The sequence below is a fragment of the Phyllobates terribilis genome, unplaced genomic scaffold (genome assembly GCF_046119375.1).
Source record: "Phyllobates terribilis strain yellow unplaced genomic scaffold, ASM4611937v1 Scaffold_5__5_contigs__length_657084704, whole genome shotgun sequence".
NCBI classification, from domain to species: Eukaryota; Metazoa; Chordata; class Amphibia; order Anura; family Dendrobatidae; genus Phyllobates; species Phyllobates terribilis.
This window is the reverse complement of record NW_027362765.1, coordinates 14,870,318-14,892,003: the sequence shown is the minus strand read 5'-3', so window position 1 is coordinate 14,892,003 and position 21,686 is coordinate 14,870,318. Positions and strand designations below refer to the sequence as shown.

At 46.7% G+C, this 21,686-nt stretch overlaps 1 protein-coding gene across 4 annotated transcripts; it reads right to left on the bottom strand.

The window, feature by feature from the left end:
• Positions 1–4,070: 4,070 nt before the first annotated feature.
• On the bottom strand, positions 4,071–21,189 carry LOC141270559 (uncharacterized). Of its 4 annotated transcripts, none has more exons than XM_073680630.1 (8): positions 21,121–21,189; positions 20,145–20,343; positions 12,071–12,220; positions 11,762–11,941; positions 11,555–11,678; positions 11,374–11,471; positions 11,085–11,175; positions 4,071–5,267 (listed from the first exon to the last, which is right to left on the bottom strand). In XM_073680630.1, exons 3-8 carry the CDS (start codon positions 12,146–12,148, stop codon positions 4,333–4,335), a joined length of 1,506 nt encoding a protein of 501 aa, XP_073536731.1. In that variant the 5' UTR covers positions 12,149–12,220; positions 20,145–20,343; positions 21,121–21,189; the 3' UTR covers positions 4,071–4,332. The 4 variants fall into 4 exon arrangements, with proteins under 4 accessions (XP_073536731.1, XP_073536733.1, XP_073536730.1 ...); XM_073680629.1 differs by having other exon boundaries at positions 4,072–5,267; positions 20,184–20,343; XM_073680631.1 differs by having other exon boundaries at positions 4,072–5,267; positions 20,264–20,343.
• Between the last annotated feature and the right edge of the window lie 497 nt (positions 21,190–21,686).

The window sequence follows — 21,686 nt, the reverse complement described above, 5'->3', positions numbered from 1 at the left end:
CCACTGTTGGTCTTTGTGTATAGATTTTTTTCCAGTAACAGCGCGGTCATCTGCTGAGGTCCCCCTTTACCCACAATCAGGGTTCACCACCATAGTTGCATACACGGTTACCTGGTTAGGGGCCCACTCAGATGTTTCGCCCCCCTGAGCTGAACCCCTAGCTATGCCTCTGCCTGGAGGAGAAGATGCCGATACTGGCAGCTGAGCAGGACGTATAGGGACCAGACACCTCTTGTGACACAACTGTCCCAACAAAGCACTTCACCGGACCTTCAGTCTAGAATGGGCTCATGAGTTCTCAGCCATGGAAGGCCTAAGAGAAGTGGATGAAATATATCAGACAGCACATTGCATTTGAACATCGCCTTCTATATTTCTATGTGGAACTCTACTTGTTCCGTGACTACTTGAACGACTTCAGCTTGGTCCTTTCCTTTCACAGATGATATTTTCAGCGGATTCTGGAGGTGTTGGATGGGAATCTGATACCGATCCACCACGACCTGCTGCAGGAAATTTCCCGCCAAACCAGAGTCAGATAAGCTGTTTTGAAGAACCGGATACCTCCACAAGACACAGACACATTCAAAGTCAATGGTGAAAAATCTCCACTCTCACCAGGGAAGTTTCACCTACCAGCCCTAGGTTTTGGAGTTTTTCAGGTCTCTCAAGACAGCAACGAATGAAGTGCTCCGCGCTACCTCTGCAGAAGCACACTCACTTAACCCAAGCACGTTCCAGATGCTGCTCTGCCAGCCTAACATGATCGACCTGCATGGGTTTAGCGTAGACAGCTGTCTCAGGAAGTTGGAGAACAAGCAGTCTCTGGAAAGGCTGAGCCAAATGCGACAATTTCCTTTCACGCGTCACTTATCTGGTCCGCTATTGAAACCTGAGGTCGATCCAAATTACCTGGGAAATTAATTAATCTAGAGTGGCAAGGATGTCACGACCAGCCAATTCATCTTTGATTCTTCCGGATAATCCCTCCCAGAAATTGGCTACCAATGCTTCGTTGTTCCAACTTAGTTCAGTTCAGAAGACAGGGTGCGGTACTGGACGGCATACTGGCTTACGGACAACTCTTCCTGACGCAGTCTGAGAAGGTAAGATGCAGTGGAGGAAGCACAACAGGCTCATCAAAGACCTTTTGGAAGGCCACCAGGAAGGCCTGTAGAGCCGTGGTCATAGGGTTCCCTCCCTCCCACAAGGGGCTGAGCCATGCTAAGGCCCCTCCTGCAAGGTGGTCCATCAGGAATCTCACTTTAGCTCGATCAGAAGGAAATTGATGGGCCAATAGTCCATAATGCAAGGTGTCCTGGTTCAGGAATCCATGGCACTATTTAGGGTCTCTGCTGAATCAAGGTGGGGTCGATAAACAAAGATTAACTGCAGGAGCATAGGTTGCAGGCAGAGTGGACTTGGCCTTGGTGCTGCAGCTTGGGCTGGAGCAGAAGAAGCCGTGATCAGGGCATCCAACCGGATATTCACAGTCCACAGATAAGGCAACATTTTTTCTTGCTGATCCCGATGACAGATCAACTCTTGGTACAGCTCCGATGCCTCAGAGGTTTTGGGATCATTGAGGTCCATGGCCTGAGCAAACTGTAACACTAGTGGACCCACTGCATTGCGGACCAGACATACCCTGGAGGGGAGTAACTAAGCAGCTACCTGGTGTTCACTGAAGCCTGTGATAGTGAGGTCAGGCTTGTGTAGCAGGTAGCTGCCAGGTGCCACTCCAGGGATGTGTCTGGCAGTAGCAGCTGACCCCAAGGCTCAGAGACATTAGTTTGGATAGAGAGTTCTAGACAGGGCAGGATGGACACTTGGGACAGGTAGACAGTGTGGCTCTGGAAAGCAGACTGGATTGTGTGAAGACGCGGGGTCTTCCGTGGGAAAATTACTACTTAGACAACACAGGGTGAGGGTAAAAGAGCGTGGCCATACTTTATTGAACCACCAAATGGACAATAAAAATAAAGATGGTACAACATTTCACAGTCCTCACCCTTCCGCTGGCCTGCCTGGGATAGAACACTGATGACTTTGGGACTTCCAGGGCCAACTACCTCAACTAGTGGCCCCCTGCTTCTGGCGGGCCCCCACAGAGAGAAGGTATCTGCAAGCTTAGGAAGCCAGCAGTCCATCGAGGTATAAGACCAGGAGACACGAGGGTCCCACCCTGGCCTCTCCAAGAGTTTCCATGGGGCCAGATGACCCGCTGGTCCCAATCTGGCTTCTCCAAATGTGTCCATGGGTTCCAGGCGACCGGAGAGTCCCACCTGGCAACCCCAAACAACATATCCATAGGGCCAGGTGACTTCATCGTCCCAACCTGCTCTCCCCAAATGTATCCATGGGCTCTCTGATGGTCAATGAAGCAAATCCGTATCTTTCCAGTCAGGGCCATATACCCTTAGGCCGGAATCATGTAGTATACAAATCTGTGTCCCTTTGGATGTAGCCGCCATGCTATCCATCTACTGTCCTGAAAGATGTTTCTCATTCTCCTTGTAAAGTATTTCTGAATCTCCTTGATTCTGCTTGCAGCACTACAGACATCCCTGTTTAAATTTACATCTGCGTAAAGTCATCATTCATAGGTCAAGGATCAGGGATGACCATGGAAGGGGCTCATGACTCATTGTTGTGCATTTAATCAACGTGCATAGTTCGTATCCATCCTGCTTTTCAAATTCACATCTAGCTGGCTTAGTACAATATGTAATTAGCATATTAACAAACATCATTGTTTCAAAACTAAGAGAAGTCAACATTCAGTTCTATACAAATACTGGTTTGTCCTTCTTGACCAGCCACAAAAATACACATACATTCATAAGTCAACAGAAACACAATAGTGTATTTCTCTTGTCTTAACAAATCTAATCGTCTGGCTGATTAAGATTATAAGCTGAGTCATCACATTGCTCCCCCAATCTTAATCAGCCAGACATGATAGGATCCCAATCATCCTTCTCCACTTATTGGAGACAGTCCAGCAGCATGTCTTTAAGCAAAGACACGAATGTAAAAGATCTCACCTTCATGAGAACAAAGCTTTCCATCATCCAGTTTCCTCAGAACATATTCCATGTCTTCCTTGCGAATAAACTCCACACGTAATTGACAATAACAGACTGGTATCCATTGGCTCCACCCATGCCGTCCTCAGCATCCTGTGGTTCCTGAATTAAATCTGATGAGTGTCAGTGGCCTGGTATTCAATTCATTGAAGCTGGCACAGCTGCTGTAGTTGCTGTTTCTTGTTGCTGCTGTATATCCTCTCCGGTCCTCCTCCCAAGGCCAGGCTGGTGGGGTTGGAAATGGTAGCATCCGAAACCCGCTGTGTATGCCTCATTTATGGTCTGCTGGGTCTGCCTATATGCCTCCCTGGTTGTGGAGCCTTTGGACGGTGTGTGCTAACACCAGTCCCGTTGCAACTCCCCCAGATACGCTGGGCTAAGTAGTATCCCACCGCTGCCACCAAAATGTGAAGACTCGGGGTCTTCCGTGGGCGTAATACTACTCAGACAACACAGGGTGAGCGTAAAACAGAGTGGCCATACTTCATTGAACCACCAAATGGACAATAAACACATAGAACAGTCCCAGCAAATACCTAAGATGGTACAACATTACACAGCCCTCACTCATCCTCTGGCCAGCCTGGGATAGATCAGCTGCGACTTTGGGACTTTTAGGGTCAACTACCTCAACCAGTAGCCCCCTGCTTCTGGTGGGCCCCCACAGAGAGAAGGTAGCGACAAGCTTAGGAAGCCAGCAGTCTATCAAGGTACAAGACCAGGAGACCCGAGGGTCCCACCCTGGCCCCTCCGAGGGTTTCCATGGGGCCAGATGACCGGCTGGTCCCAATCTGGCTTCTCCAAATGTCTCTATGGGTTCCAGGCGACTAGAGAGTCCCACCTGGCAACCCCAAACAACATATCCATGGGGCCAGGTGACTTACTGGGATCTTTGGGACCTAGCTGTATCAAGCCCTCCACCTCCAAAATGTTTGCCTGTGTTTTTACGTCTAATAATTTTTTGGAATAAACCTTTGGAACATATCGCTTTGGTGGCCCTCCATCTCCAAAATGTTTGCTTGTGCTTTTACATCTAAGAATTTTTTGGAATAAAGCTTTGGAACATATCGCTTTGGTGCCGGATTTTTTCGTATTGAAATGACAAAGGGTTGTCATAGTAGTGGACAACCCCTTTAAGAAGATACAATTTTTGGTTAAAACATTTCCAACATTCTGAACATGAAAAAGGCTTCTACCTTGTGTGACTTGTTTATTAAGATTTCAGTGTAAAACACTTCCCACATTAAGAACAGGAAAAAGGCTTCTCCACTGTGTGGGTTCTCTGGTGTCTATCAAGATGCGCTTTACGGTTAAAACATTTCCCACATTCTGAACAGGAAAAAGGCTTCTCCCCTGTGTGAATTCTCTGATGCTTAACAAAATTAGATTTTTGTGTAAAACATTTCCCACAATCTGAACAGGAAAAAGGCGTTTCTCCTGTGTGAGTTCTTTGGTGTGTAACAAGAATCCATTTCCTATTATAACGTTTCCCACAATCTGAACAAGAAAAAGGCTTCTCCCCTGTGTGGGTTCTCTGATGTTTAACGAAATTTGATTTCTGTGTAAAACATTTCCCACATTCTGAACAGGAAAAGGGCTTCTCCCCTGTGTGAATTCTCTGGTGACTAACAAGATCTGATTTCTGGTTAAAACATTTCCCACATTCTGAACATGAAAAAGGCTTCTCCCCTGTGTGAGTTCTCTGGTGCCTAACAAGATCTGATTTCTGGTTAAAGTGTTTCCCACATTCTGAACATGAAAAAGGCTTCTCCCCTGTGTGGATTCTCTGATGCTTAACAAAATCTGATTTCTGGTTAAAACATTTCCCACACTTGGAACAAGAAAATCTATTTTCTGCTGTGTGCATTTTATGATGTTTAAGAAAAGACTTTTCAAGGGGAAAACTAATTCCATATTCTGAAAGTGAAAATGGCTTTGCTTCAGGAACAGTTAGTTTTTTAATGCTTATTTTGTGACTTTGATTTTCCTTAGTAGTCAGTAATGAATCATAAGACAGGTGCAGTTTTAAAGGATCAGATGACAGATCTTTGCTGTGAAGGGATGATGGTATATCTGGAGTAATGTCATTCACTTCAGTTGTATTCTGTGGGATCTCAAGATCATCGGATTTAAAAATTGAAGATGTAAGCTGTCCCTCTGATCCCATGGTACAGTCATCTGCCAAGAAGAAAAAAAAATATTATTTTTGAATAAAGTATCCTCAAATTTTATATTTTTGAACATTTCTACTTAAACTGTCAGTAAAAATGGGAAGTTATGTAAAATATTGAATTATTCACCAAGACAATGACAGTTCACAGTCTGATAGAAAACCTCATAGGATGAACCAGTGGAGTGTGGTGTTCCAACTGTTTGTTCATTCTGCTTCCTAAATATGGAATAAAAAGCCACCAAACAATGTTATGTAGGTAAAAATAATACCAATAAAATCTTCTACTCAGCTCACAAAAAATAAGTCCCCACTCAGGTCCATCATCTGTCAGTGGAAAAACAGAGGTTTCCACATTATTAGTGGCTCAAAGGCTCTTGAAAAGCAACATGGCTTCCATAAACCAATCCAACAATATTCGCCCTCCTAAAGTCAAATCTCCCCCTCGCTTCTGAGCCTTGCAGTGTGACAAAATCACATTTAGCAAATTATGTATTTGGCATTACTCTAGTGAGAAGAACTCACTTAATTTACGGTGTGTGTCTCCTGGACCACAATCTGGGCACTATGTGTTGGGTAACAAAATGGAAAATGTGCAATTTTCACTCTCCAACATCCACTGCGTGCTAATTTTTGGAAAATGACTGTGGAGTCAAAAATATTCACTGCACCTACAGTTAAAGGGAATCTGTCACCCCCTTGGGAGATATCAGACCTCTACTATGGGCATACAGGTTATAGAAAAGTAAATCTATACATACCTGTTTGGCCCATAGTAGAGGTTTGATTGCAGAGAAAAGTGTTTTTATAAACTCCGTTTTGAACAGGCTTGGCGTCCCCTTGACGCCAAGAAATCCCCGCCTATTTGTTTATTATTCCCTGAAATCCCCGCCTATATGCATACTTACCATATTCCCCCCCTCCCCTGCATGTCACAGGGCCCTGTGACATGCACTGTGCTCCCTGACTTCCCGGGCATGAACAAAGCACCGCTCACAAAGAGCACGCTATGCTTCCTCCTGGCCCGTCTCTCCGTGCACTGCGCCGCAGGGTTCTATTGCGCAGGCGCCGGGGAGTCAATGTCACTTGCCTGCGCAATAGATTCCTGTGGCGCAGTGCACAGGCAGGCTGGGCCGGGAGGGAACAAAGCGCGCTCTATGTGAGCTCTATGTGAGCGGCACTTTGCGCATGCCCGGGAAATCAGGGAGCACAGAGCACGTCACAGGGCCCTGTGACATGCAGGGAAGGGGGGGAATATGGTAAGTATGCATATAGGCGGGGATTTTGGGGAATAATAAACAGTTAGGCAGGGATTTCTTGGCGTCCGGGGGATTCCAAGCCTGTGCATAACGGGGTTTATAAAAACACTTTTCTCTACAATCAAACCTCTACTATGGGCCATACAGGTATGTATAGATTTATTTTTCTATAACCTGTATGCCCATAGTAGAGGTCTGATATCTCCCAGGGGGGTGACACATTCCCTTTAATTCGTTGTGGATTATAATTTCCAAAATGGAGTCACTTTATGGGGATTTCTACTGTTCTGGTTTTCTGCCATTTTGACATATTCGGGCTTCTGCAAATGGTGTGTCCCATCTCCTCTGGGATCTGCTCCTGCGACGTCTGCTTCTGTCACCAGGTGCCGCCTTATTCATTCTGCAGGCGGCGCTGGTGATGGAGGAGATGTCGGAACCAGAAGCTCTGGGCAGTGCAGGCTCTGTCCAGCCACTAAGATTAGGGTGCCTGGGACCGGTAGTACCATCCAGTCTGACAGTATGGGTGTGTGTGCTGTCCAGCTGGAGTAATCTGCTCCCTGCTTCAGCCAATTAGAAAGCACCGCACACTACTAAAGCTGGAAGCATATTGCCAGAAGCTGCCAGATACAGCCTTGTTCTCCTCTGGTTCAGTCCTCTGTGCTCAGCTCTCGGCTTGTGTATTTGTTTCCTGTTGTGATCCCGGCCCATTTACCGACTACTCGTGTCTTCGGATTTTGTATTTACTCTGCCGTCCTGGTTCTGACCCGGCTACCTGACTATTCATCTTCCCATCTCACACCACAGAACAGCAGGTAAGACTGTGACCCAAACCTAGGTGTCTCTGTGTAAGTCCAGATCCATGTAGAGCAGTTAAAGGGAGATAAACAAAGCAATCCTTGGGATCTGGAAAATGGAGTATATAGCACCAAGCCTGTTCATAGTAGCCATCTTTAGAGCTGCAGTGTCCAAATACATTGTGTCTGCAAACTATTCCATCAAAATCTGCATTCAAATAGCTAAATGGCGCTCATCTCCTTCTTAACCTGCCATGTGCCCAGACAGTAGTGTACAACCGTATATAGGGTATTGTCAGATTCAAGAGAAGTTGGAAAATAATTTGTAAGGTCCATTTGCTTCCTATTATCTTTTGTGAAGAATTCCAGAGTTATCACCACATAAAGTGACACACGTCAGATTTGAAAAATGGAGCCTAATTAGGAACACAAAACTGTCTGCGGGAAGTGGATACATCACAGTATTTTGGGCATTAACTACTGTAGTCAAAAACTGTGACTATAGACAATAACACATCTACTGAAATGATCAAACTCAACAGTCTTCTTCAGTAAAAAATGAGTTACTAGTGGTGAAACCTCTCTGGGATAATTAGAGTATGGGGCTCGGTGGCTCTTGGCCATCTAAACTGTAACATACCTGGTGGCGAGCTTGCATGGTGCACCATCTCTCACTATGCAAGACCGCAAACTTGATCATCAGTCTAGTCTGCTAGCCTGGCTTCTTTCCATGCTGTCTGTCTCTGTTCTGGCTGCTTAGGGCGGCGGCCCGGTCACTTCCTGTTTCTTGTAGCTGCTGTGGGCACACCCCTAATGCGTCCTCAGCCTATTGCTGTCAGTCATTGTATATTTAAACCAGCTCCACATACTAACTGGGGCCTGAGCAACTTTAACATTCAGTGTGCTTCTAGTCTCTGAATGTGCCAGGTCCTGTTCTGTTTTTCCCTGCTTGCCTGCCTTCCTGGAGGCTGTATTTCCAGGCCTGTCTGAACACGCTCCTAGCCTGTTAGTTTCTGCCTCTGGGGGCCGTATACCCAGGCTCGTTCCTGTATTTCGCTGCAGTAACAGTTCCTGTCTGAACTGTCTCCTAACCTGTTACTTGTTTTGTCTCTATGTCCGTTTCCTTCCTTTTTCTGCAGTGTCTGAACCAGCGCTTGGCTATACCTAGGCTTGTTCCTGTATTCTGTTGCAGTAACAGTTCCTGTCTGAACTGTCTCCTAACCTGTTACTTGTTTTGTCTCTATGTTTGTTTCCTCCCTTTTGCTGCAGTGTCTGAACCAGCACTTGGCTTTACCTAGGCTCGTTCCTGTATTTCATTGCAGTACAGTTCTTGTCTGAACTGTTTCCTGGCCTCTTACTTGTTTTGTCTCTGTGTCCGTTTCCTCTCTTTTTCTGCAGAGTCTGAACCTGCACCTAACTCCTACTGGTTGTCGCTGTACTTCTGTTTGTGAGTTTGGAGTCCACTCGCAGCTTCTTTGCAAGTACCTTGTGTGTATCTGGTTCTGCCTTTCCTTTCCAGTCTGTTCCGTGTGAACAGAGCCCTGTCCCCTCTGCTCTGTCTTTGCTCACCGCTTTGGCGGTTTATCTCTGCTCTGCCTTACTTACCGCTCTGGCGGTTTTCTGCCCGCTCTGCTCAGCCTTGTCCACCGCACTTGCGGTTTTGCTCTGCTCAGCCCTGTCCACCGCACTTGCGGTTTTGCTCTGCTCAGCCCTGTCCACCGCACTTGCGGTTTCGCTCTGCTCTGCCTTGTCCACCGCACCTGCGGTTTCGCTCTGCTTAGCCCTGTCCACCGCACTTGTGGTTTCGTTCTGCTCAGCCCTGTCAACCGCACTTGGGGTTTCACTCTGCTCTGCCTTGTCCATCGTACCTGTGGTTTCGCTCTGCTTAGCCCTGTCCACCGCACTTGCGGTTTCGCTCTGCTTAGCCCTGTCCACCGCACTTGCGGTTTCGCTCTGCTCAGCCTTGTCCACCGCATCTGCGGTTTCGCTCTGCTCAGCCATGTCCACCGCATCTGCGGTTTCGCTCTGCTCAGCCCTGTCCACCGCATCTGCGGTTTCGCTCTGCTCAGCCCTGTCCACCGCATCTGCGGTTTCGCTCTGCTCAGCCCTGTCCACCGCACTTGCGGTTTCGCTCTGCTCAGCCTTGTCCACCGCACTTGCGGTTTCGCTCTGCTCAGCCTTGTCCACCGAACTTGCGGTTTCGCTCTGCTCAGCCTTGTCCACCGCATCTGCGGTTTCGCTCTGCTCTGCCTTGTTCACCGCATCTGCGGTTTCACTTTACTCTGCTTGATTACCGCATCTGCGGCTCTGAACCCGTCTCCTAGTCTGTACTGGACCCTACCCAGCCTGTGCTCTAACCTGCCTGTTCCTGTATTCCCCGGTGTGGGTCAACAGCCGTGTCCGGGGTCTGACCTGGAGTCGCACCTGGTCCCTCTGCTCGGTTCCTCCCTGGTGCACAGGCGTCGTATGCCGTCGTGCGACCTTGGTCGGATCGGGTAGATACTTAGTTACGCCCCTCCAGGCACTCTCCGGTTCATGGTCCAGTGGGATCACTAAACACGCACACGCCAGTCAGTCCGGGCGTGTGCATAACATAAACTATGGTAAATGACATTATTTTCTGTCAGATGAGTTTTAAGAAGAAATATTAGACATTTTAAAGAAAACTTTTTATAATAGTGCAGAGTAGAGGTGTCTTAAATTTGGACCTCGGGCATTTGGAAAAGCTATTTTTTTTAAGACTTCCAAGGAGTTAGACTCACATAAGTAAGGCAGGCTGATCCCACCACAGTCAAACTATCATACAGAATGAACCTGTAAAAAAAAGACATTTTTTATTCTATGTTACATCCCCAACAACAAAGTATGTAGGAGGGGAGAACTCGAATACTAAACCAGAGTTGCACTCTTATGATGGACCATTGGAGTTACTATGAGTCTACCAGAAGAGTAGAGAAAGTATTAGTGCCCCCATTTCAGCAGAGATTGTGCAGTAATCTGAATCCCTTTGGATTGAAAACATAATGGAATTAATGATGCGGAGTGAGTCCACGAAACCAGGTCTCGAGCCATGCCACCACATCTCCTGCAGGCGTGAATAAATGTAAATTACAGCCATCAGCCACGCACAGCTTAGAGATATATCATGGCACAGGTGTAATGTTTTCTGTATAGTTTATCGCAATCCTGTTTGAAGTTAGTTGGTTTCTAAAGAAATTGAAAGTCAGGATAAGGGGAAACTGTTGTTATTGTACAGAAATTCACACTTGGCCTCACTGCACATTTAATGTTGTCGATCATAAAAGTGAAGTTTTGTAGGGACCATGAGCACATTCAGCAGCACAGAAGGGAGAGAAGGTAGATTCATCCAATAAGATATCAGGATTCTAGGAAGCCAACAGCATCATTACCCTCCATTTTTTCTTACAGACCCATCATAATATTTTTCTTAAAGTGATTTTTTTTTAACTTGTCAGCACAATCTACGTACACTGTAATTTGGCTTTGTAGTTTACAGATCTGGGAAGGTAAGGGTCAGCATCTCCTAATCCCAGGGGGTAGGTGAATCCTCCAGATTGTAAATTCTATAGAAAAGGACTTTCAATACCCAAAGTCATTTGAACAATTTTTGGTGGATGAGAATGTTATGTGTTAATTGTAAAATAGCGATCACACGATTGTGATACGGCTGAACTACACCACCGATAAAGCAGCCACAGCCGGTGTCTGAGAAGAATCTGTGACTTTTCTGTATTTAGTGATTACTACTCACCTGGGTAGTCATATGTAGGAATCTCCTCTTTACACCATTCATCACCGCTCACATATGTCTCTGTAGTATTAATATGGGTCAGATCTTCACCCTGAAACAAATATTGTAAAAGTCACAGACAGAAGGAGAAGTCCCATCTGTGATCAGCTCTAATCCTGCCATCTCCACCGTTCTCATTACACAAGTATAAAACATATAATACTGGTGGATAAAACAAGACTGAGCACAAGACCTTCACAGCCATCTACACATCATAGGGGAGATCTCATGACACCTTCTCTCCATCTACCTGATGATCCTGAGGAACATTGGGATCTTCTTGTTTACAGTCCTGTGGAAGAAGAGGACGGGGACATCTCTCTGGTGTTGTCCTCTTACTGGATAGAACTGGAGGAAACACATACAGGAACTGAATTCATTCTTTACATACAGATCATTATAGGCTGTGTGTGTTTAGTCCTGTCTATTACCTGGTGATGTGAGGGGCTGGGGAACCTCCATCATGACGTCCTTGTATAGATCTTTGTGCCTTTCTAAATACTCACACTCCTCCATGGTGAAATAGACAGCGACATCCTGACACCTTATAGGAACCTGACACATACAATGATACTGTCATCCCACCGATCCCTTCATAGCGTTACTGTATAATGTCCCAGCATTCCCAGCAGTGTCACCTCTCCAGTCAGCAGTTCAATCATCTTGTAGGCGAGTTCTAGGATCTTCTGGTCATTGATGTCCTCATGCATCAGGGGGTGGGGTGCAGGCCCCATGATTGGGCTCAGGGGTCTTCCCCATCCTTCAGACACAGGGTCCTGACAGCGCTCACTAGAGGTCTTCTTCACTACTGTGTAATCCTGGTTATGGAGAGACAAATTAATAAATCTCACTATAGACATTTCGAGAGTCCTCACCTCTCCAGTTCTGTCCATCTGTGATTCCCATAGATAAGAATGATGTAATGTGACGTCATCAGAATCTCTCACCTCTCCAGTAAGCCGGAAGAGGATCTCTAGGGTGAGGTGTAATAGCCTCTCCGCCTTCTTGTCTCTGTTCATATCCATCTTTGATGGGTAAATTAGGAAAATTCTGTTCTATAGAACAGCTTCACTGAGAGGATCTGATATTGTAGAGACCTGAATGAGAAGAAGATGAGCCGATGTAACATCATAAAAATCCTGTGTAATAATACAATTACTGGAGGGAATAAGGGAAACATATGAGGAGATTTATTATTTTACAGTATTTTAGTTTTCTTCTTTACATTCACTAATAAAACCTATATATTTTAGGCCACAGACAACAAGCAGTTTCTTTCTCGGAGTCTGCAGCTGAAAACACTTCTCATCTTCCATAAAGCTAATTCTCAAATTATTTACTGATATAATAATAATACAAATACTGGACACAATAAGGGGAAACATGAGGAGATTTATTATTTTACAGTATTTAGTTTTCTTCTTTACATTGTGAAGGATCTCGGGTAGACACAGACGTAAGGTTAACACAGGAATGCAGTCCGCAGGATCCAAAACAAACTGGTGGTTTATTAAATGTCCATAAACCAACCAGGAAAACAAAGTATAATAGTCTCTTTCTGGCACAAAAAGGTATAACAGAACAAAACTCAAAATAACATGTCCATACAGCACGGCCTCAGCCATGTAAATTAAGTGCTTTTCTCTGCCTCCAGCAGACTCTGAGCAGCACATGCAAGGCTTGCTCACCTTACACCACACACAGCCAGACTGAGACAGGTGCAGCTGTCTTAAATCAAGCCTTCCAAGACCTGGACTGGAGGTAATTGAGCAGCTGATTTTCCCCCCTTCCCAGCTCTTTCAGCTGCTCGTAAAACCCTGCCCTTTAATCCGGGCCCATTAACTACCTCTCAGTCTCAGCACTATGTGTGCTGGAGCCTGCTTCTCTGGATCCTACATCACCGAAGCTTAGCACCTCGGGGACACATACCTCCTGCCCAGCTGCAACCTTACATACCCCCCCTGCCCAAAGCCGGGGGGCTTGGCACCTTCTGCCACCGTACAATAGACCCTTGATAGGGAATCAGCATTCCCATGTTGTTTCCCAGACCTATGCTCCACCTGGAAACTAAAATCTTGTAGGGCTAAGGACCACCTAGTTACTCGGGCATTGTTCCCCTTCTTCTCTCTCATCCACCTCAGTGGGGCATGGTCCGACACTAACCTGAATCTTCTACCTAACAGGTAGTACTTCAGAGTGTCCAACGCCCACTTGATGGCCAAACATTCTTTTTTCACTATGGAGTAGTTATTATCACACATGGACAGCTTCCAACTGAGGTACATTACAGGGTGTTCTTCATTAATCTCCTAGGACAAGACTGCTCCCAGCCCGACATCGGATGCGTCTGTCTGGACCACAAATTCTTTGGAGAAGTTGGGCGCCAACAAGACTGGCTGCTTACAGAGGTCAGTTTTAATTCCTGGAAGGCCGCTTCAGCTTCCGGGGACTACTTAGCCATAGCCGACTATGGCCCTTTCAGAAGATCCGTCAACGGGGCTGCTATCAGGGCAAAGTTAGGGACAAATCTTTGATAGTAGCCCACAATGTCTAGAAATGCCCTGACCTGCTTCTTCGTAAGGGGCTGTGGCCAGATCAGGATCGCCTCGACCTTATTTATTTGTGGTTTTATTTCCCCTCTATCAACCACGTAGCCCAGATACTTGGCTTCCTCCATCCCCAGAGCACATTTCTTTGGGTTGATGGTAGACCCCGCCTTCCTTAGGGATGTCAAGTATGGCTTGAACTTTGCCAAGATGATTTTCCCAGTCCTGGCTTAATATGACCATGTCTTCTAGGTAGGCCGCTGCATACTTTTTGTGGGGTGCTAAGATCCGGTCCATGGCTCTCTGGAAAGTGGAAGGAGCTTCCTGCAACCCAAACGGCATCCTGACGTACTGATAGCATCTGTCTCGAGTCGAGGAGGCCGTCTTCTCCTTGGCCTCTTTGGAGAGGGGAATTTGTCAGTATCCTTTGGTGAGGTCCAGGGTGGTAATGTACCAAGCGGGTCCCAGCCTTTCGATAAGCTCATCTACCCTAAGCATTGGGTAGGCATCGAACTTCCGAGATTTCGTTCAGCTTCCTATAGTCATTGTAAAACCGCTATTCTCCATCTGGTTTTGGCACCAAGACTATCGGACTGGACCAGCCACTCTTGGACTCTTCAATGACTCCCAGGCTAAGCATCCGCTTCACCTCTTTCGAGATCACCTCTCGGCGGGCTTCGGGAATTCGATACAGCTTCAAGTTTACTCGGCCTTGAGACTCCGTAAGAACCTCATGCTCTATGACCTGAGTACAGCCAAGTAGCCCTGAGAATAGGTTTCTATTCTAATGTACAACTCTTTGCACTGTTGCTTTTGGGCACGCGACAGTGACTCTGCCACCTTGACCTCTTTCACGTCGGCGTCAGACTCAGCCACCAGACAAGGAGCTTCCGGGGGTTCTCTGTCCTGCCACGATTTAATCAGGTTAACATGGTAAATTTGGTAGGGCTTCCTCTTCCCCCATTGGTGGATTTTACAGTTGACTTCCCCAACTTTCTCTACCACCTCATAGGGGCCCTGCCACTTGGCTATGAACTTGCTCTCCACTGTGGGCACTAGCACAAGTACTTGATCTGCTGGGTTGAACTGCCTCAGCTTGGCTGACATATTATATACCCGGGACTGTGCCTCTTGTGCCTTGAGGAGGTGCTCCTTCAAATGGGCATCACGTTGGCAATCCTCTCTTGCATCTGGGCAACGTGCTCCACCATGCTCCTATAGGGAGTTGTCTCAGCTTACCAGGACTCTTTCGCCACATCCAGGAGTCCTGGAGGGTGTCGGCCATAGAGTAGTTCAAACTGGGAAAAGCCTTTGGAAGCTTGGGGAACTTCCCTGATGGAGAACAACAGATAGGGAAGCAGACAGTCCCAGTCTCGGCCATCCTTCTCCACTGCTTTCCTCAACATTGCCTTCAAGGTTTTGTTAAACCTCTCCACCAGTCTGTCTGTCTGGGGATGGTACACTAAGGTTCTCAGTTGTGCAATCTGCAGTGTCTTGCACAATTCCCTCATGACCTTCGACATAAATGTAGTCCCTTAGTTGGTTAGAATTTCCTTAGGCAACCCCGTTCTAGAAAACATATGAATCAGCTCCCGAGCTATACCCCTGGCGGAGGAGTTTCGTAGTGGTACAGCCTCCAGATACCGTGTAGCATAATCTAATACCACCAGGACATACTGATGCCCTCGGGCGGACTTTACCAGGGGCCCCAATAAATCCATCGCTGTGTGTTCAAAGGGGACTTCGATGACAGGTAGCAGGACTAGGGAGCTGCGGAAGTGGGCCACCGGGGAGGTTAGCTGGCATGTGGGACAGGAACGACAATATCTCAATATTTCTCTGTAGCACCCTGGCCAGTAGAATCTCTGGGGGATCCGTTCCTGTGTCTTATCTGCCCCCAGGTGACCACCCAACACATGGGAATGAGCCATGTCTAACAATCTGCGTCTATAGGGTCCTGGCAGTAGCAACTGCTCTATTACTTCACACATTTAGTTACATAGTTACATAGTTTATAAGGCCGAAAAAAGACAAGCGTCCATCCAGTTCAGCCTATTTCTTGTGCACTGCAGCTATTCCGCAGTGTTGATCCAGGGGAAGGCAAAAAAAAAAACATGCGGTATAGGCCAATTTACATAATTGAGGAAAAATTCACTTCCCGACTCCAATCTGGCAGTCAGATTAAATTCCTGGATTAATTAACTATCACTAAGCATAAGATGTAATTTTATTGTTCTCAAGAAAGGCGTCCAGGCCTCTCTTGAACTCATTAAGTGAGTTGGACATCACCACTTCCTCTCCCAGAGAGTTTCAGAGTCTCACGGCTCTGACCGTAAAGAATCCCCTTCTATGCTGGTGCAGGAACCTCCTTTCTTCCAGACGCATAGTGTGCCCCCTCGTCTTTGTCACCATCCTTGGTATAAACAGGTCATGGGAGAGATCTCTGTACTGCCCCCTGATGTATTTATACATGTTTATGAGGTCTCCCCTAAGCCTTCTCTTTTCCAACGTAAATAGGCCTAATTTTGACAACCTCTCTGGGTATTCTAGTCCCTCCATTCCCTTTATTACCTTAGTCGCCCTCCTTTGTACCCTCTCTAGCTCCAATATGTCTTTCCTGAGCACCGGAGCCCAGAACTGTGCACAATATTCTAAGTGCGGCCTTACAAGCGCTTTATACAGAGGAAGAACAATGTTCTCATCATATGCCCCTATTCCTCTTCTGATGCATGCCATGACTCTATTTGCCTTCGCAGCTGCTGCCTGACACTTTGGCTTGGTTACTCTATACAGCAAATCCCCATTCACAGCAAAATGAGGGAACCGACTGTTGGCCCACGGCTCCTGAGGCACCCCATTTAACACCGTAACATTTTGGGCAGTTCCAAAGTTTCCCTCGGGCACCTCCAGCTCAGAGATGTTTGTCTCAGGGGATGCTACCTCATCCTCATCGCCAACAAGCACACACATGGGGAAACTCATTCACTACGGTCGGCGGCGAGGTTTCTTTAGGGGCGATCTGGCTGTCAACCGAGCAACCAGGCACTCCCCCTTTCCTCTACATGTCCCAAAACAACACTAAGTCCCATCCAATTATTACGGGGTGCAATAAGTCTTTGACAACCCTCACTTCATGAAACGAAGTGCCACAGTCGGTGCTTACATTCACCTGGGCCACAGAATAGTTCTTAGCGTTCCCATGGATACACCGGACGCCTACCACTTTTCCAGGGACTAGACGATGAGGAAGTGTGGCACTTATCAGGGTCACCAGACTTCCTGAGTCAAACAGTCCAGTCACTCGTACCCAGTTTATGGACACTGACACCTCCAACAGAAGATGGAATGAGACTGGTTACCCAACTGCGATTCGGCAGGCTCCTGGGACTTTGGACGCCCACCCAGTGAGGATTTAGTCCCCTTCTTTTGGGAGCCATCCCCCCTTTGTGAACCCCAGAAAGGTGACCTAACCCCGGCTTGACCACTCAGGGAACCCTCTACCGCCCGGTACCTCTCCACTAGGCAACACCAGGTCGTCCGCATTTTGGGGATCTCCATGGGCAACCCAGGACGGAATCAGCTTTGGCAGAGAGTGGATAAACCGATCCATGACCACTCTCCCGACCATCTGGGCTGGGGAACAAGTCTCTGGCTGCAGCCACTTCTGGACTAAATGCAGAAGGTCAAACATTTGCGACCGGGGTAGTTTGTCCGTGTGGAAGTTCCAGAGGTGGACACGTTGTGCCCTGACTGCCAGGGTTAATACCAGCCACGCCAGGATCTCAGCCTTAAGTTTGCCATACTCTTTAGAGTCTTGCAGGGCCAAATCAAAGTACGCCTTCTGTAGCTCCACGGTCAGATATGGCGCTAGAACCTCCACCCACTGCTCCGGTGGTAGTCTCTCACAGTCCGCCACTGTCTCAAACACGGCCAGGAACGCCTCGACATCATCCCCCGGAATCATCTTTTGAAACACCCTTCTCACGGTATTGATCACATGGGTCTCGTCGCCTGGGCCTGGAGGTGGTGAAACTTCTCTGGCACGGACGGCCTCTGCCAGGAGTGTCATCTCTTCCTGCTGCTGTCACTGCTGCTGCATCTGTTGCAGTTGAAGCTGGAACTGTTGTATTAACAGCTTATTCGTCTCCTGTTGAGCTTGCTGCTGATGCATATTCACCTGCACCAGTTGCTTTATCAGCTCCTCCATGCTTCCGAATGAACCTTGCTGGCTGGCAACCTTCAGCCAGGCAGGACATATACAGTTTCCTATAGCATCCACACTGTAACCCCCCCTTGGGATTTGTGCCCGCACTTCTAGCACCAATTTGTGAAGGATTAGCTCTCAGGTAGACGCAAGTTCACACAGGAATGCAATCCGCAGGTTCCAAAACAAACTGGCGGTTTATTAAATGTCCATAAACCAGCCAGGAAAACAAAACATAACAGTCTCTTTCTGGCACAAAAAGGTATAACAGAACAAAACTCAAAATAACATGTCCATACAGCACGGCCTCAGCCGCGTAAATGTAGTGCTTTTCTCTGCCTCCAGCAGACTCTGAGCAGCACATGCAAGCCTGCTCACCTTGCACAACACACATAGACAGACTGAGACAGGCGCAGCTGTCTTAAATCAAGCCTTCCAAGACCTGGACTGGAGGTAAGTGAGCAGCTTATGCGCCCCCCCCCCCACCCCCACCCCCCAGCTCTTTCAGCTGCTCGTAAAACCCAGCCCTACATCACCGAAGCTTGGCATCTTGGGGACACATAGCTCCTGTCCAGCTGCAACCTTACAACATCTATACATATAAAGCAGTAAATCTGTGCGTGGCAGCCCGTTGAATACAAAACCACATTTTTCAAAGTTTGAGTGAAATTTTGCATGGCCTGTCTTTAACACCAGACTAAAAATACTGCAAACATTAAAACTTGTAATTTCCCCTATTTACAAGATTTGACCCTCCGAATTTAGGCTGTATAGAAATAAAGGAGAAAATGGGTGTCTGTGTGTTGAATGCAAAACTACAGTTTTTGCCCAAAGGATCTTAAAGAATTAGAACGACAGCGCCCAAAGAGTCGCTCTTTACAGAAGACAGAAACCTGGACAGGGAGGATATACTGCAACAATCAGATTTAAAAGGGTTAATCAGTACACAGATAATGAAATAATCGATGGGTTGTACCTTACTTAGAAAAATGTTTGACGTGCACATTAACGTAAAATATTGTAGTTATGTGAAGTCAAATACACTTGTAAATAAGCTAACAAAGGCAGTGATATGGCAGTTTTTCAGGAAGGTATACAAGTAGTAATGAATGTGAAGATTACTACATTTTCTCATCCATGAAAGGCATCCGACTGTAGTTCATCTCAGCGTTCATCTTGAAAATGGACAATGAGTTTATTTCACTACCAACAATTTAGAAGAAAGAGCGGCTCAACTACCTAATACAACATTAACAGCTTTCTTCCTCCTGTGTCAAGCAGATCCATTTGCGAGGACTTTATTATATTCAGAGGTTCCAAAATATTATACATGGAATAAATTGAGAAAAGTATTTTGCAAGAGGAAACAAGGTGCAAGGGTCCAAGGATTGGACGGACGTAGCAGTGATGCTCTTGGACGCATGTATAAAGGTCATCCAAACAATACAGAGTGTTACTACCTACATTTATTGCTTCACACAGTTGATGGTGAGCTGTGTCAATCTTACAGGTAGACATGCCAAAAGCGTGGTCTGCTCGAAGATGGTCAACACTGGGACGTGACATTGCAGAAAATGTCCCTCACTCGCTTTCCACCTCAATTTCGAAACCTGTTTGCTATAATAATTACAACATGTTCACCTTCCAATCCTCGTGCTCTCTGGGACAAATACAAAGAATATTTTAGCAAAAATATTCTGAGAGTGCACAGGAGAGTTAATCTGGACTTAGACTTAAATTTCACTGCCGACATATTCACCAAAGTCCTCTTGACACTAGAAGAAAGGTGCAAGTGTATCAATAGTAAAACTCTAATAGAATTAGGTTTACCAGCACCAGTTTGACCAGCCTTTGAAGTTATGGACAGATATATTCTGCAAAACAGCTATGATTTGGAAAGGTTGAAAGAATTTGTCACATTAAATAAGCCTCATTTGGTTGATGACCAAAGATTGGCGTATTTGGCAATTACAGATCAGATATCAAGTGGAAATGTGAGACTGTTTTTCCTTGATGGACCAGGAGGTATCAGTAAAACAATCTTAATTAATTTGCTGCTCGCAGAAATTTGCTCAAACAATAATATTGCTCTGTCCTTTGCCTCATTTGGGATTGCGGCCACTCTTCTAGATGGAGGACGCACGGCTCATTCAGCACTAGGATTGCCCTTGAATCTAGCGCTCTTGGAAACTCTCATCTTTAATATCACTAAGGGCTCAGGGAAAGCTAAAGAATTACAGATTTGCAAATAATTGTTTGGGAGGAATGTACCATGGCGCACAAGAAAGCTGTCGAGGCCCTCGATCGCACCTTGAAAGATCTGCAGGGATCCAATCGCTTAATGGGGGAAATTGTTGTACTTTTTACAGGTGACTCCTGCCAAACGTTACCTGTCCTTAAGGGAGTAACACCAGTAGATGAGAAGATATTAAACAGGCATTCAGCTCATCTATGGAGACATATGCAAAACCTACAAGAAACAAAGTGATCATAAATCCTGCTGTAACTAAATAAGTAAAAAAACAAAAGTGCATTTAAATAACATAGTTATTAACTTAGTAAACGCGGTTTTTGATCAAAAAAGCATCACAGCCATCCCACCATGGCAAGGTGACCCTTTTCAGGATGGAGACATATTCAGGATCTACTCTGACTACTAATATGCGGGTTCACTTGATGGGAAATTCTACTATGGACCAATTTACACTCCACCTACTATGCCCGGAAAAGACAGTTTCCCTATAGATTCCACTACTGACTTAATCTCCTTCCCGGAAGACTTCTGCAAAATGAAGTCCTCAGTACTGGAGGTTATTGCCCAAGTTTTCCCTGATATTTGTCACAATTTTAACAACCATCAGTGTCTTTGTGAAAGCGCAATCCTAGGCCCTAAAAACTATAGTGTCAGCTCCATAAACCTACAAATACAGGGGAGACGGCCGGTCCAGAGACTACATACATGTCCATTGATTCAGTCATGGATGGTGAACAAGCCGTAATGTCCCCATTGGGGTTCCTGAATTGTGTGGAGCCTCCTGGATGTCACCGCATAGGCTCACTATAAAGATAGGAGCTCCGATAATGACCCAACAAAAGGGAATGTAATGTATTATGTCCTATAGAAACTGCAGAGAAATAATCATCTAATGCTGCGATTCCAGGATTATTCTAGAGGGAATCGGCTGCGATATCCCCTGTGCAATATATATCTAGTATTAATGCGCCAGTAATGGGGGTCTCCACATACCTCCACCTGCAGAGCCGCCACCACATATATGGCTGCTCTGTGCGCACAGGACCTGTGATGAGGTCACAGGAGGGGAGGAGTCAGGGGTCACATGATCAGGGGCCTCAGTGGATGCAGGACTCTGCTGTGCTGGTTGTCATGGTGCTGGATGAGGGGAAGGTTATGTGTGGGGTCAGGAGGGGTTTACAGTGTGGATGTAGCAGAGCCGTGTGTGTACGAGGTGTACGGAGCAGAGCCGTGTGTGTACGAGGTGTACGGAGCGGAGCCGTGTGTGTACGAGGTGTACGGAGCGGAGCCGTGTGTGTACGAGGTGTACGGAGCAGAGCCGTGTGTGTACGAGGTGTACGGAGCAGAGCCGTGTGTGTACGAGGTGTACGGAGCGGAGCCGTGTGTGTACGAGGTGTACGGAGCGGAGCCGCGCGTGTACGAGGTGTACGGAGCGGAGCCGCGCGTGTACGAGGTGTACGGAGCGGAGCCGCGCGTGTACGAGGTGTACGGAGCGGAGCCGCGCGTGTACGAGGCGTACGGAGCGGAGCCGCGCGTGTACGAGGCGTACGGAGCGGAGC

What these genes read in the sequence shown, in the direction of transcription:
- LOC141270559 (XM_073680630.1), bottom strand. Translation starts at nt 12,148, where the DNA reads ATGGATATGAACAGAGACAAGAAGGCGGAGAGGCTATTACACCTCACC. An exon ending in TTGAACTGCTGACTGGAGAG is followed by an intron (nt 11,679 to 11,761) that starts GTGACACTGCTG and finishes TGTATGTGTCAG; the next exon opens with GTTCCTATAAGGTGTCAGGA. An exon ending in TCCTACATATGACTACCCAG is followed by an intron (nt 5,268 to 11,084) that starts GTGAGTAGTAAT and finishes TCTTCTTGGCAG; the next exon opens with ATGACTGTACCATGGGATCA.